Source organism: Scyliorhinus torazame, chromosome 5 (genome assembly GCF_047496885.1).
Source record: "Scyliorhinus torazame isolate Kashiwa2021f chromosome 5, sScyTor2.1, whole genome shotgun sequence".
In the NCBI taxonomy this organism is placed as follows: Eukaryota; Metazoa; Chordata; class Chondrichthyes; order Carcharhiniformes; family Scyliorhinidae; genus Scyliorhinus; species Scyliorhinus torazame.
In genome coordinates this window covers 158,120,427-158,134,117 of record NC_092711.1, presented here as the reverse complement: position 1 = coordinate 158,134,117, position 13,691 = coordinate 158,120,427, and the positions used below count along the sequence as shown (strand labels likewise).

Sequence of the window (13,691 nt, the reverse complement as noted above, 5' to 3'; positions counted from 1 at the left end):
AAAGTCGCGGACTTTGAGGTATCTGAAGGCATTTCCCGGGGGTAGGCTGAACTTCTCCTCCTGAGCCTTCAAGCTAGGGAAGTCCCATCTATAAACGGGTCTCCCATCCTTCTAATGCCTGCCCTATGCCAGCCTTGAAACCCCCCGTCTATCAAGCCCGGAGCAAATTTATGGTTGTTCCGTATCGGGATCCACACTGAGGCCCCCTCCTCCTTCCTGTGCCTTCTATACTGACCCTAGACCCTCAGCGCCACCGTCACCACCGGGCTCGTGGTGTATCGTGCCAGCGAGAGCAGCAGCGGTGCCATTACTAGTGCCGCTAGGCTGGTGCCTTTGCATGGTGCCGCCTCTACCCGCCCCCAACCCGACTCCTCCTCCACTACCCATTTCCTAATCATGGCCACATTAGCACCCCAATAGTAGCCACAGAAGTTCGGCGGTGCCAAACCCCCCCCCCCCCACGTGCTGCGCTCCAAAACAAGTCTTTTAACTTGCGGGGTCTTGTTTGCCCACACAAATCCCCTGATAATCCTGTTCACCCGCTTGAAGAAGGATTTGGGGATGAAGATGGGATGGCACTGAAAAACGAACAGGAATCTGGTGCGAAGCGTCATCTTCACAGTCTGCACCCTTCCCGCCAGGGAAAGCGGGAGCATGTCCCACCTTTTAAAGTCTCCCTCCACCTGCTCAACAAGCCGAGATAGATTGAGCCTGTGCAAGGCATCCCAGTTCCTAGCCACCTGTATACCTAGGTAACGAAAGCTTCCCTCCACCATCTTGAGCGGGAGCTCCCCCAGTCTCTCCTCCTGACCCCGAGCATGGATTACAAACAGCTCACTTTTCCCCACGTTCAACTTGTACCCTGTGAAGCTCCCAAAGTCCCCTAGGATCCGCATGACCTCCCCCATCCCCTCTGGCGGGTCCGAAATATACAACTTACCTAACACTTCCCACAGGTACTCCCACTCCACCCTGTCAAAGGCTTTCTCTGCGTCCATTGCAGCCATTACTTCTGCGTCCCCTCCTTCTGTGGCCATCATAATAATATTCAGGAGCCTCCTCACATTTGTGTTCAATTGCCTGCCATTGACGAAACCCGCCTGGTCCTCCTCAATCACTCCCGGACACAGTCCTCTATTCTGGAAGACAACGTTTTTGCGAGCAGTTTGGCATCCACATTCAGGAGGGATGTCGGTCTGAAGGACCCACATTGAAGCGGATCCTTCCCCCTCTTCAAAATGAGCGAGATCAGTGCCTGCGACATCGTTGGGGGGAGGGTTCCTCGCTCCTTTGCCTCGTTAAAGGTTCTTAGCAGGAGTGGGCTCAGTAGCTCCGAGAATTTCTTATAAAATTCTACAGGAAAGCCGTCCGGACCCGGGGCCATGCCCGACTGCCTACTTGCTAGGCCCTTAACCATCTCCTCCAACTCAATCGGGACCCCCAGTCCTCCACCCGCTCCTCATCCACCCTTGAGAACCTCAATCGATCCATAAATTGCTTTATCCCTTCCCCTCCCCTCGGGGGTTCTGACTCGTACAGTTTACAGTAAAACTCCTTAAAGACTTCATTGACCTTCTCTGGGCCCAAGACCGTATTACCTTCCTTATCCCTCACTCCCCCGATCTCCCTGGCCCCATCTCTCCTGTGAAGTTGGTGCGCCAGCATCCTACTTGCTTTCTCCCCATACTCATAAACTGCCCCTTTCACTTTCCTTAACTTTGCCTCCGCCTTACCAGTGGTCAGCAAATCGAACTCCGCCTGTAATCTCCGGCGCTCCTTTTGCAGCACCCACTCAGTGGCCTCTGTGTACTTCCTGTCTACCCTAAGTATCTCTCCCACCAGCCTCTCCCTCTCCGCTGTGGGATCTTTACATCCACCTGATAGTGACAGAGAGGGCCTCCGTTTAGAATATTATTATTAGGGGCTGGTTTGGTGGCCTGGCTGGAGGGCCTGTGCGACTTTCTCCGGTTGGAAAAGAGTTAAATTTGAGATGAGGGGGTCGGCGGAGGGTTCTCGAGACACGGCGGGGGTTGTTGATGACAATGTTTGAGGAACTGTTCATCGTGAGGGGAGGGGGTAAAACGGGGGGAAACTGTGCAAACTGTGGACTGTGAGGATGTGGAGTGCGTCGTTGTAAATGTTGCTGTTTTTACGCATGTTTGGCATAAAATACATTTAAAAAAATAAAAATAAAATAAAAAATTAGGGGCTGGTTTAGCACTGGGCTAAATCGCTGGCTTTGAAAGCAGACCAAGGCAGGCCAGCAGCACGGTTCAATTCCCATACCAGCCTCCCCGAACAGGTGCCGGAATGTGGCGACTAGGGGCTTTTCGCAGTAACTTCATTTGAAGTCTACTTGTGACAATAAGCAATTTTCATTTCATTTCATTTATTTGAAAGAAGGCTGTTCTGACAGTGCAGCACTCCCTCAGTGCTGCGAGGAGGAATGTTGGATGTGATTTTTGTCCTCAGGTCCCTGGATTGGGACTTGAACCTACAACCTTCTGACTCCGAGGTGACTGAGCCACGGCTGACATTATAGACAATACAAAGTTAGAAAGTGAAAGTTACCCTTTAAAACCCCCACCCTTTGCCTCCAGTGCCTAAATATAATAAAAACCCCAGTATAAATAACATGGATTTGACTGACAAATGTTGAGGTGTTGGTTTCGAGTCACAAGGTTTGACTTCCCATTTGAGCCTCGGGCACCTTTCTGTCTCTCTATTGCTCATGTCAATGACAGACAGCGATGGAGCTGAGGGCTGAATTTAACTGAGAATAACACTCCAGTTGGCAAACTTCCATGAATGTCACACACTTTATGTAAAGGGCTAAATCCAGATTTTGGAATACAGATTTTTAATTGGTAATGGGTTCAAGGGTAGTGGGGAACTGGCAGTACGGTGGAATTAAAGCCAGGATGAGAACAGCCATGATAGAATGGCAGAGCAGACTCGATGGGCCAAATGGCCTAATTCTGCTCCTATATCTTATTAACTTATGACTTTATGAAAGGGGAGACATTGATTTCCTCCCAGATGTTGCCCAGAGGAGGAGGTTTTAGTCTGGAACTCATTGTCCAACCTCCACATTGTGACATCACAAAGGAGCTCGTCCTCTAAATCAGCCAATAGGAATAAATCCGTTCCGCAGTGACGTCACTGCATTTAAGCGCACCCGCCCGGCGCGAGGACACGGGACCCTCGCCCCCACCCTTTGTTCTCCCTCCCTCAGCACATCGTCAAGACGGTTTCCAGGCAACCGGCTGACAACTGCGGCCAGAACGAGCCACCATCTCAGGACTGCGCATGTCTCAGGGAGAGGGAATCTGCGCATGTGCAGGGTGAGCTCACTACCTCTGACTTTACCGCTGACTTGTGCCCAATGGAAGATTGGAGAACCGGAAGTACTCTGTTTCTCCGCCAATCAGAGCTCCCCCATTGTCTCAATGCGGAAGCTGGACATGGAGGTTTCTGCCCAGCAAAGCTGTTGTTCCCCCAACCCTGAATGAGCTTGAGCTGCACACAGACTGTACCTTCCTCCTGTCTGCAACATCTGTGAGTAAAATACTTTCTTTTCTCCCCCTTTCCATTTCTTTTCTCATTCTCCCCTTCAATTGGTCACTTGCAGCAACTGAAGGGAAAGGAAGTGAATCCAGGGAGGGTGCAGACTCTGCAAAGCTTGGTCCATGTCTCTCACTCTCTTAAAGACATTGACATCCTTTGCTCCCTCAGCTTGACACATTTATTTGTCTGGCTAAAAGGACGATCTCTTTCTTAATGTTCACAATTAAAGGGCTGTTTTCCCCAGGAGACGACTGATATAAGGGGACAGTAAATAGAGCAAATCCAACTCGGCCAATTACTTCTCTGTGGGTCCACTGTCCATCATCAGCAAAGTGATGGAAGGAGTCATCAAAGTTGCTATTAAGCAGCACTTATTCTGCAATAACCTGCTCCTGGACGTTCAGTTTGGGTTCCACCAGGGCCACTCAGCTCCTGATCTCATTAAAGCCTTAGTTGAAACTTGGCCGAAAGAGCTGAATGCCAGAAGTGAGGTGAGAGTAACTGCCCTTGACATCAAGGCAGCATTTGACTGAGTATGGCATCAAGGAGCCCTAGCTAAACTGGAGCCAATGGGAATCGGGGATAGCACTCCACTAGCTGGAGTCATACCTGGCATAAAGGAAGATGGTTGTGGTGATTGGAGGTGAATCATCTCAGTTCCAGGACGTCACTGCAGGAGTTCCTCAGGACAGTTTCCTCAGCCCAACCATCTTCAGCTGCTTCATCAATGATCTTCCTTCCATTATAAGGTGAGAAGTGGTGATGTTTGTGGATGACTGCACAAATGATCAGCACCATTCTCAACTCCTCAGATAATGAAGCAGTCCATGTCCAAGTTCAGTAAGACCTGGACAATAACCAGGCTTTGCCTAATAAGTGGCAAGTTACATTTGTGCTACACAAGTGCCAGGCAATGACCATCTCCTACAAGAGAGGATCTCACCACTGCCCCTTGACATTCAGTGGCATTTCCATCGCTGAATCCCCCACAACCAACATCCTGGGGGTTACCATTGATCAGAAACTGAACTGGACTAGCCATATTAATACTGTAACTCCCAGGGCACGTCAAAGGCTGGGATTCCTCCGGTGAGTAACACACCACCTGATGCCTCAAAGCTTGTCTACCAGACATCTACAAGCACAAGTCAGGAGTGTAATGGAATACGCTCCACTTTGCTGGATGAGTGCAGCTCCAACAACACTCGAGAAGCTCAACACTATCCAGGACAAAGCAGTCTGATTGATTGCGTCGCCTTCCACAAACATTCAAACTTTCCACCACGGACAAACTGTAGCAGCTGTGTATACCATCTACAAGGTATACTGCAGTAACTCATAACGGTTCCTCAGACAGCACCTTCCAAACCCACAACCATTACCATCTAGAAGGACAAGAGCAGCAGATACCTGGGAACCCCACCACCTGGAGGTTTGCTTCCAAGTTACACACCACCCTGACTTGGAAATATACTGTCCCTGGGGCAACATCCTGGAATTCCCTCCCTAACAGCACAGGGGATGTAGGGCAGCATGGTGGAGCAGTGGTTATCGCTGCTGCTTCACGGCGCCGAGGTCCCAGGTTCGATCCCGGCTCTGGGTCACTGTCCGTGTGTAGTTTGCACACTCTCCCCGTGTTTGTGTGGGTTTCACCCCCACAACCCAAAGACATGCAGGGTAGGTGGATTGGCCACGCTAAATTGCCCCTTAATTGGAAAAAAATGAATTGGGTACTTTAAATATATAAAAAACAAATTTAAAAAAAAACAGCACAGGGGATGTACCAACACCTCAAGGACTGCAGCAGTTCAAGAAGGCAGCTCACCACTACTTCGGAAGGCCAACTGGGGATGGGCAATAAATGCTGGCCTGACCAGCATTGTCCACCTCCCGTAAATTAATTTTTAAAAATTTAATATCGGACAGAGATGTGTCTAGTGTTATATGGTATGTATTATATATATTATTGGTGGTTCTGTAATAAAATACATCTATTATTATTTCTAGTTTTGTAAATAGTACTGTACCTACATTATATATTTCCAGTCATACAGTCATTGCAGCACTGACGGAATCCATTTGGGAACTCGAGTCAATGCTGAGTCTCTGTACAGCAATCCAGTCAGTCCCATTCCCCCTCGATATCCCTGTTCCCCTGCAAGTTTATTTTCTTCAAGTAACCATCCTATTTTATTTTAAATTATTGATCATCTCGACTTCCACAACGCTTGTGGGCAGTGAGTTCCCTGTCATAACTACTCCATGACTAAATAAAATTCTTCCTCCGAATTTCCCTATCTCTAATCACTAAATGTACTTATATGGAGATTCTCTACTCTTGTACAGGTTTTAGTGAGTTTAGATTTGTTGATCAGCACCGTCAGGAAAATTGGGAGGAAAAGTAAGTGAATACAGTCTGTATATTACACACATTTTTCATCCAGTAATATATACATATATCTGTCTGGCAACCTGCATGAAGATTTTCAGGTCTCTGTGTCCAGGACAGGAAGCAGTGAGCTTGGATCTGTCAATCAGCCTGAATCAGCACCTTCAGGAGAATTAGGAGGGTGAATATTAGATACAGCAGAGGGAGAATGGAGGGAGAGTGTGTGGGGTGGAGATTTAGAACATTTTAGGGAAAGAGAGAGGAAAGAATGTGCGATAGAAACTAGAATTGTCTGTTCTGAGTTTCTCTCCTGTACTAACAATGATTCCTATTGTAAAATCTGTTTGCAGGAAGTTTGAACGAGAGGAGTTTGAGGCCGAGATCTCAAACTAAATTTCACATCAAGAACTGACTGAGTCACTCAATTCTTGGGATCATCGGCCTTTGAGTCTAGAAGGAGAAATGTTTGTCTATTCTGTCTGCTTCAAGAGATTTTAAACATCAGTGTGTCTGGAAAAGCACCGAGACACACACACACACCCGTGTGAGATTGTTACAGAGCACTGACTGTGGAAAGAGCTTTAACCAGTGACACAGCCTGAAAAAATACTACACCATTCACAGCAGGGAGAGACTGTATAGGTGTTCTGCGTGTGGACGAGGATTCAACTGACCGTCCAACGCGGTGAGACGCAAGATCACCTGGACCATGGAGAAACCATGGAAATGTGAGGATTGTGGGAAGGGATTCAAAGGCCCGTACGGGCTGGAAAGGCATCAATGCAGTCACACTGTAGAGAGGCCGTTCACCTGTTTTGTGTGTGGGATGGAATTCACAGCCCCGTGCGAGCTGGCAAGGCATCAACGCAGTCACACTGGAGAGAGGCCTTTCATCTGCTCTCAGTGTGAAAAGGGATTCACTGACATTGGCCACATGCGGAGACACGAACGAGTTCACACTGGGGAGAAACCGTTCACATGCTCCGACTGTGGGAAGGGATTCACTCAGTTAGCCCACCTGCAGAGACACCAGAGAGTTCACACCGGGGAGAGGCCATTCACCTGCACTGTGTGTGATAAGGGATTCACTCACTTATCCAACCTGCAGAGGCACCAGGGAGTTCACACTGGGGAGAGGCCATTCACCTGCACTGTGTGTGATAAGGGATTCACTCACTTAGCCAACCTGCAGAGCCACCAGCGAGTTCACACTGGAGAGAGGCCATTCACCTGCACCGTGTGTGATAAGGGATTCACTCAGTTATCCAACTTGCAGGCACACCAGCGAGTTCACACCGGGGAGAAGCCGTTCATCTGCTCTGTGTGTGATATGGGATTCACTCAATTGTCCAACCTGCTGAGCCATAATGTCACTCACACCAAGAGCAGGCCCTTTAAATGCTCTGACTGCAGGAGGGGTTTCAAAAGCTCTCAGCGACTGATGACCCACCAGCGCATTCACACTGAGGAGAGACCGTTCAGCTGCTCTCACTGCACAAAGAGCTTTAGAACCTCATCCAACCTGATGAAACACGAGCGAGGTCACACTGGGGAGAGCCCGTTCACCTCTCCGACTGGGAAAAGATTCACTCGGTCATCACTTGTTGAGCCACAATGTCGCTCACAGCAATCAGAGACCCTTTAAATGCTCCGATTGTGGGAGTGGGTTTAAAAGCTCTCGGGTACTGATGTCCCACCAGCGCATTCACACTGAGGAGAGACCGTTCAGCTGCTCTCATTGCACAAAGAGGTTTCAAACATCATCCACATTGCGGAGACACCAGCGAGTTCACACTGGAAAGAAGCCATACACCTGCTCTCACTGTGGAGAGGGATTCACTCAGTCATCCAACATGCTGAGACACCAAAGGGTTCACAAGTGATGATGGGTTAGATTCTGCTGTTATTCCTGCTGTTAATTACATCCAAGACTGAACCTGGAGTGGGTGAAGGTGTTTGTCTCCTCGTCAACTCCTCCTGGTGCTCGGACGTGGCGACCCTGGCGAACTACTGCTCCTCGGCTTGGAATACCCGACTGTGAAGTGCCGCCGATACTACCTTCCACGGAGTTCACTTCTGCCATCATCACGGCGGTCTACATCCCACCCCAGGCGGAAGTGAAGAAGGCGCTTGATGAATTGTAACCGCTATAAATAACAATGAAGCAGAATACCCGGAGCCTTGTTCATCGTGGCCGGGGACTTTAACCAGGCCAACCTCAAGAGTGTACTGCCAAAATTCCACCAACACATCTGTCCCGACAGGGACCCCAACATCCTTGACCACTGCCACACAAACATCAAGGGCGCCTGATGCTCCATCCCCTGACCGCACTTCGGAAAATCGGACCACAAGATGGTGCTCCTTCTCCCGGCATACAAGCAGAAACTTAAGCGGAGAATCCGGTTAAGAAGGTTGAGGCAACAGAAGAGCTCCTACACGATTGCTTGGAGTCAGTGACTGGTCCATATTCAAGAACTCAGCAGCTAACCTAAACGGGTATGCCAGCACCATCACAGACTTCATCAGCAAGTCTGTAGAAGATTGTGTGTCAAAGAAGGTAGTACGTACGTTACCCAACCAGAAACCATGGTTTAATCGGGAGATTCACTCCCTGCTGAAGGCCAAGTGTGAGGAGTTCAAGAGAGGCAATCCTGACCTTACAAAAAAAATCTAGCTACGACCTTTGCAAAGCCAACAGGAATGCCAAGAGACAATACCCGACTAAGCTAGAATCATGGACTCTCATCGATTGTGGCAAGGCTTAAACAACATTAATGGGCTAAAAGATCAAAGCCGAGTAGAATCTTTGGTAACAGCGTACCCTCCCAGATGAACTCAATTTATTCTATGCTTATTTCGAGCAGGAAACCAACAAACCGTTGTCATCTGCCCCAGCAGCCTTCGACACACCCATACCTATCATCACAGCGTCCAAAGTCAGATTGGCCTTCTTGAAAGTGAACCCTCGGAAAACGACAGGTCCTGACGGGATCCCAGGTCGTGCACTCAGATCCCCCGCGGACCAACTGCGGGTGTGTTCGCGGACATCCTCAACCTCTCCCTACTCCGTTCTGAGGTTCCCACCTGCTTCAAGAAGACCACCATCATACCAGGGCCAAAGAAGAACCAGGCAACGTGCCTCAATGAATACCGTCCAGTGGCCTTGACATTGATCATTCTGAAATGCTTGGACCACAGCTGGAGTAATGTGTGCAGTTTACTCCCCTTACCTTAGGACAGGTATTGCCACAGAGGAACAGCAACAAAGTTTCACCAGACTTGTGGGCAGCACGGTAGCATAGTGCTTAGCACAATTGCTTCACAGCTCCAGAGTCCCAGGTTCGATTCCCGGCTTGGTCACTGGCTGTGTGGAGTCTGCATGTTCTCCCCGTGTGTCCGTGGGTTTATTCCGGGTGATCCGGTTTCCTCCCACAGTCCTAAGATGTGCAGGTTAGGTGGATTGGCCATGTTAAATTGCCCTTGGTGTCCAAAATTGCCCTTAGTGTTGGGCGGGGTTACTGGGTTATGGGGGCCAGGGTGGGGGTGCGGGCTTGGGTAGGGTGCTCTTTCCAAGAGCCGGTGCAGATGTTATGGGCAGAATGGCCTCCTACTGCACTGTAAATTCTGTGATAATTCTATGATTGTTCCGGGTTTGGCAGGACTGTCCTATGAAGAGAGATTGGGAAAACTAGGCCTCTTTTCTCGTGAGTTTCAACGAATGAGAGGGGATTTCATTGAAACTTACAAAATCCATAAAGGAATAGACAGGGTGGGTGCAGGTGAGATGTTTCCCCTGGTTGGAGAGTCTAGAACCAGGGAACACAATTTCAAAATAAGGCGGAAGTCACTTAGGACGCATCTCGGAGGAGTCATTTCTTTATTCAGAGGGTTGTGAATCTTTGGAATTCTCTAGCCCAGAGGGCTGTGGGAGCTCAGTCACTGTGTGTGTTTAAAGCAGAGACTCAGATTTCTTTTTTTTTGTTTAAGAAATTTAAGAGTACCCAATTATTTTGTTTCCAATTAAGGGGCATTGTAGCGAGGCCAATTCACCTCAGCTGCACATCGTTTTTGGTTGTGTGTCTGAGACCCACAAGACACGAGGAGAATGTGCAAACTCCACACGGACAGTGACCTGGGGGCCAGGATCACACCCAGGTTCTTAGTACCGTGAGGCAGCAGTGCTAACCACTGTGCCACCCAACTGACCGATTTCTAAATCCCAATACCACAAAGGTATATCAGGGACAGTGTGGGGAAAAAGACAGTGAAGTGGATGATCAGCCATGATCGTATTGAATGGTGGAGCAGGCTCGACGGGCTGAATGGCCAACTCCTGCGCCGATGATATAAAGATAGGTGGGAAAGTAAATTGTGAAGAGGACATAAGGAGATTACAAAGTGAAATAGATCAGTTAAGTGAGTGGGATAAGATCTGCCAAATGGAGAATAATGTGGGAAAATGTGAAATTGTCCATGTTGGCCTGAAGAATATAAAAGCTTATTATCTAAATGGTGAGAGATTGCAGAGCTCTGAGATTCAGAGGGATCTGGGTGTCCAAGAGCATGAATCACAAAAGGCACAGCTACAGCAAGTAATTAGGAAAGCTAATAGAATATTATTGTTTATTGTGAGGAGAATTGAATACAAAAGTAGGGAGGTTATGCTTCAGTTATACAGGACATTGGTGAGACCACATCTGGAGCACTGTGTACAGTATTGCTCTCATTTAAGAAATGATGTAAATGTGTTGGAAGCAGTTCAGAGAAGGTTTACTGGACTCATACCTGGAATTGGAGGCTGGTCTTATGAAGAATGATTGGACAGGCTGGGCTTGTGACCGATGGGGTTTAGGTGACTTGATTGAACCGTATAAGATCCTGAGGGGCCTTGACAGGGTGGATGTGGAAAGGATGTTTCCTCTTGTGGGAGAATCTAGAAATTGGAGTCACTTTAAAAGTAATAACTTGTCCATTTAAGGCAGGGGAGAACTTTTTTCTCTCAGAGGGTTGTGAGTCTTTGGAACTCTCTTCCCCATAGGGCAGTGGAAGCAGAGTCTGTGAATATTTTTAAGGCAGAGCTGGATAGATTCTTAATAAACAAGGGGGTGAAAGGTTATCGGAGGGTCGTCGGGAATGTGGAGTTGAGGTTACAATTCGATGAGCCGGGAACTTATTGAATGGTGCAGCAGGCTCGAGGGGCCGAGTGGCCTACTCCTGCTCCTAATTCGTACGTTATCACATCCTTTATAATAGATTGTAGCATTTTCCCTCCTACTGATGTCAGGCTAATGGGTCTGTGGTTCCCCATTTTCTCTCTCACTCCTTAAATATTGGGGTTACATTTACCACCTTCCAACCTGCAGGAACCATTCCAGAATCTATAGAATTTTGAAAGATGATCACCAATGTATCCACTATCTCTACAGCCACCTCTTTCAACACTCCGGGATGTAGAGCAGCAGCTTTTGGGGGATTTATTAACTTTGACCCACATTAATTTCTCCAGTACTACTTTTTCACTAATGCTAATCCCCTTCAGTTCCTCGTGCTGACTTGTCCGTTGGCTCTCTCATGTCTTTGGGACAATTTCATGTTCTCCATGAAGACAGACACACATTGTTTAGTTTCTCTGCCATTTCCTTATTCCCCATTATAAACTCTCCTGTCTCTGCCTGGAATGGACCCACATTGGTCCTTGCTAATCTTTTCCTTTTCACATTCCTGTAGGAGCTTTTCCTGTCGTTTTTTTTAATGTTTCAAGCCAGTTTGCTCTCATATTCAATTTTCTCTTGATGAGTTCCTTGATCCTCCTTTGCTGAATTCTAAGAAAAGTTTCCAATCCTCAGGGTTACACTTATTTTGGCAACTATATGAGTGATAAGGGGCGAAATTCTCCGTAATCAGCGCGATGTCCGCCGACCGGCGCCAAAAACGGCGCAAATCAGTCCGGCATTGCGGTGATTATGGAGAATTTCGCCCCTTATCACTCCTCCGCATCTTGACCGGCCGAGCCCTAACCTTGAGGGGCTAGGCCCGCGCCGGACTGATTTCCGCCCTGCCAGCTGGCGGGAAAAGCTGACCCCCCCTCCAACCCGGAGGGGGGTCGGAGAATCTCGCCCAGCATCTCCTATTTTATCTTCAAATAACAGCCCAAGACCTGGTTGATTGGAGATGTCCAAAAGTACAATTTAATTGCTAATTATCCACCTTGATTCTCTTACATAAAAATGAATCAAAACTTAGATAAATAAACCATCAAAACATAATAAAGAGAGTTAAACGGAAACATAATAAAATATTCGGAAATCAATAGATGGTTCAGAATTTCTTAAAAGCATGAATACAGAACAAACTTTAGTCATGAAAACTTATTCTTAAAGAAATTCTTATCAATGATCGAACCCATTATTGGTTTCAAATTCTCAGCTGAGGCTTCCTGATTTATTTTAAAAACTGTCACTTGGAGCATGATTTGTTATCCAGGCATTGGTCATTACTTAAGATTCATTAATGTCTTTTATCAAAATCAAATTAATTAAATGTCTACATGCTCCTGCCACATGTACCAATCCTCTGAAGATGAGATGTTCTGCATTAACCTTGCTTGTTGCTAAGGCTTTGCTATATTTGTAAATGTTTCTGTTGCTAAGGCTGCAATACCTTTTCATTACTAGATGTATTTGGAGAACAATGGTTTATTCATTACAAGGGCTTTTATGCAACTTTTCGTGAAGCAGTGTTAGATTCTGACACATATGAAGTTGCTGTACTGCAATACTCATATTTTATCTGACACAAGTCTTTGCCTTGTGGATATTCCATTTTCTGTCTATATATTGAATTGAAGAATTATACTGCATCAATTCTTAAATATTACCAATAAATCAGTGAAGCAATAAATCTGTAATCTATCAATGAGCCTCTTCCTTTGACCTAATGGAATCTTTAATTTTTCTTGTTACTGGAGTCCACTGGAGGCAAAGTCGTGAGACCGGCCAGTCCAGCAGAAAGAAACCCTCCAACCCTCCCACTTCACCAAGTGTCAGAATGAACAAAACGCAGTCCTGGGTGTAATTGAGAGCAGAAACAATAAAAACCGAATCCAACCCCTTTAATCAGTTGTGACCTTGTTGGTGTCTCAGCAGGTACGAGGAAACACAGAATCCCTTCCCACACTGAGAGCAGGTGAACAGCTTCTCCCCAGGGTGAACTCGCCGGTGGGACGTCAAGCTAGATAATTGATTGAATCCCTTCCCACACTCGGAGTAGCTGAATGGCTTCTCCCCGGTGTGGACTCGCTGGTGTCTCCGCAGTGTGGATGATTCACAGAATCCCTTGCCACACTGAGAGCAGATGAACGGCCTCTCGCCAGTGTGAACCCACTGGTGCCTCTGCAGGGTGGATAAATATCTGAATCCCTTCCCACACCGAGAGCAGATGAATGGCCTCTCCCCAGTGTGAACCTTCTGGTGTGTTTGCAGGGTGAATGACTGACTGAATCCTTTCCCACACTGAGAGCAGCTGAATGGCCTCTCCCAGTGTGAATGCGCCAATGAGCATCCAGTGCAGATGGGGCTTTGAATCCCTTCCCACAGTCCCGGCATTTCCAGTGTTTCTCCATGTTTTGGGTCTCCTTATGACTCCCGAGGTGAGACAATTGAAGCCTTACCCACACTGAGAACATGTGTACAGACCTGGTTGAGGGAAGGGCAGGATTGGCAGCTAAACGTTC

At 47.6% G+C, this 13,691-nt stretch overlaps 1 protein-coding gene across 1 annotated transcript; it reads left to right on the top strand.

The window, feature by feature from the left end:
* The first annotated feature begins 3,450 nt into the window (after positions 1-3,450).
* Positions 3,451-9,454, top strand: LOC140420288 (uncharacterized). Its single transcript, XM_072504322.1, has 2 exons — positions 3,451-3,558; positions 6,307-9,454. Exon 2 carries the CDS (start codon positions 6,666-6,668, stop codon positions 7,599-7,601), a length of 936 nt encoding a protein of 311 aa, XP_072360423.1. The 5' UTR covers positions 3,451-3,558; positions 6,307-6,665; the 3' UTR covers positions 7,602-9,454.
* Positions 9,455-13,691: the final 4,237 nt, after the last annotated feature.

Excerpts from the sequence above, each read along its gene's own strand:
- LOC140420288 (XM_072504322.1), top strand. The coding sequence starts at position 6,666 with ATGGAGAAACCATGGAAATGTGAGGATTGTGGGAAGGGATTCAAAGGC.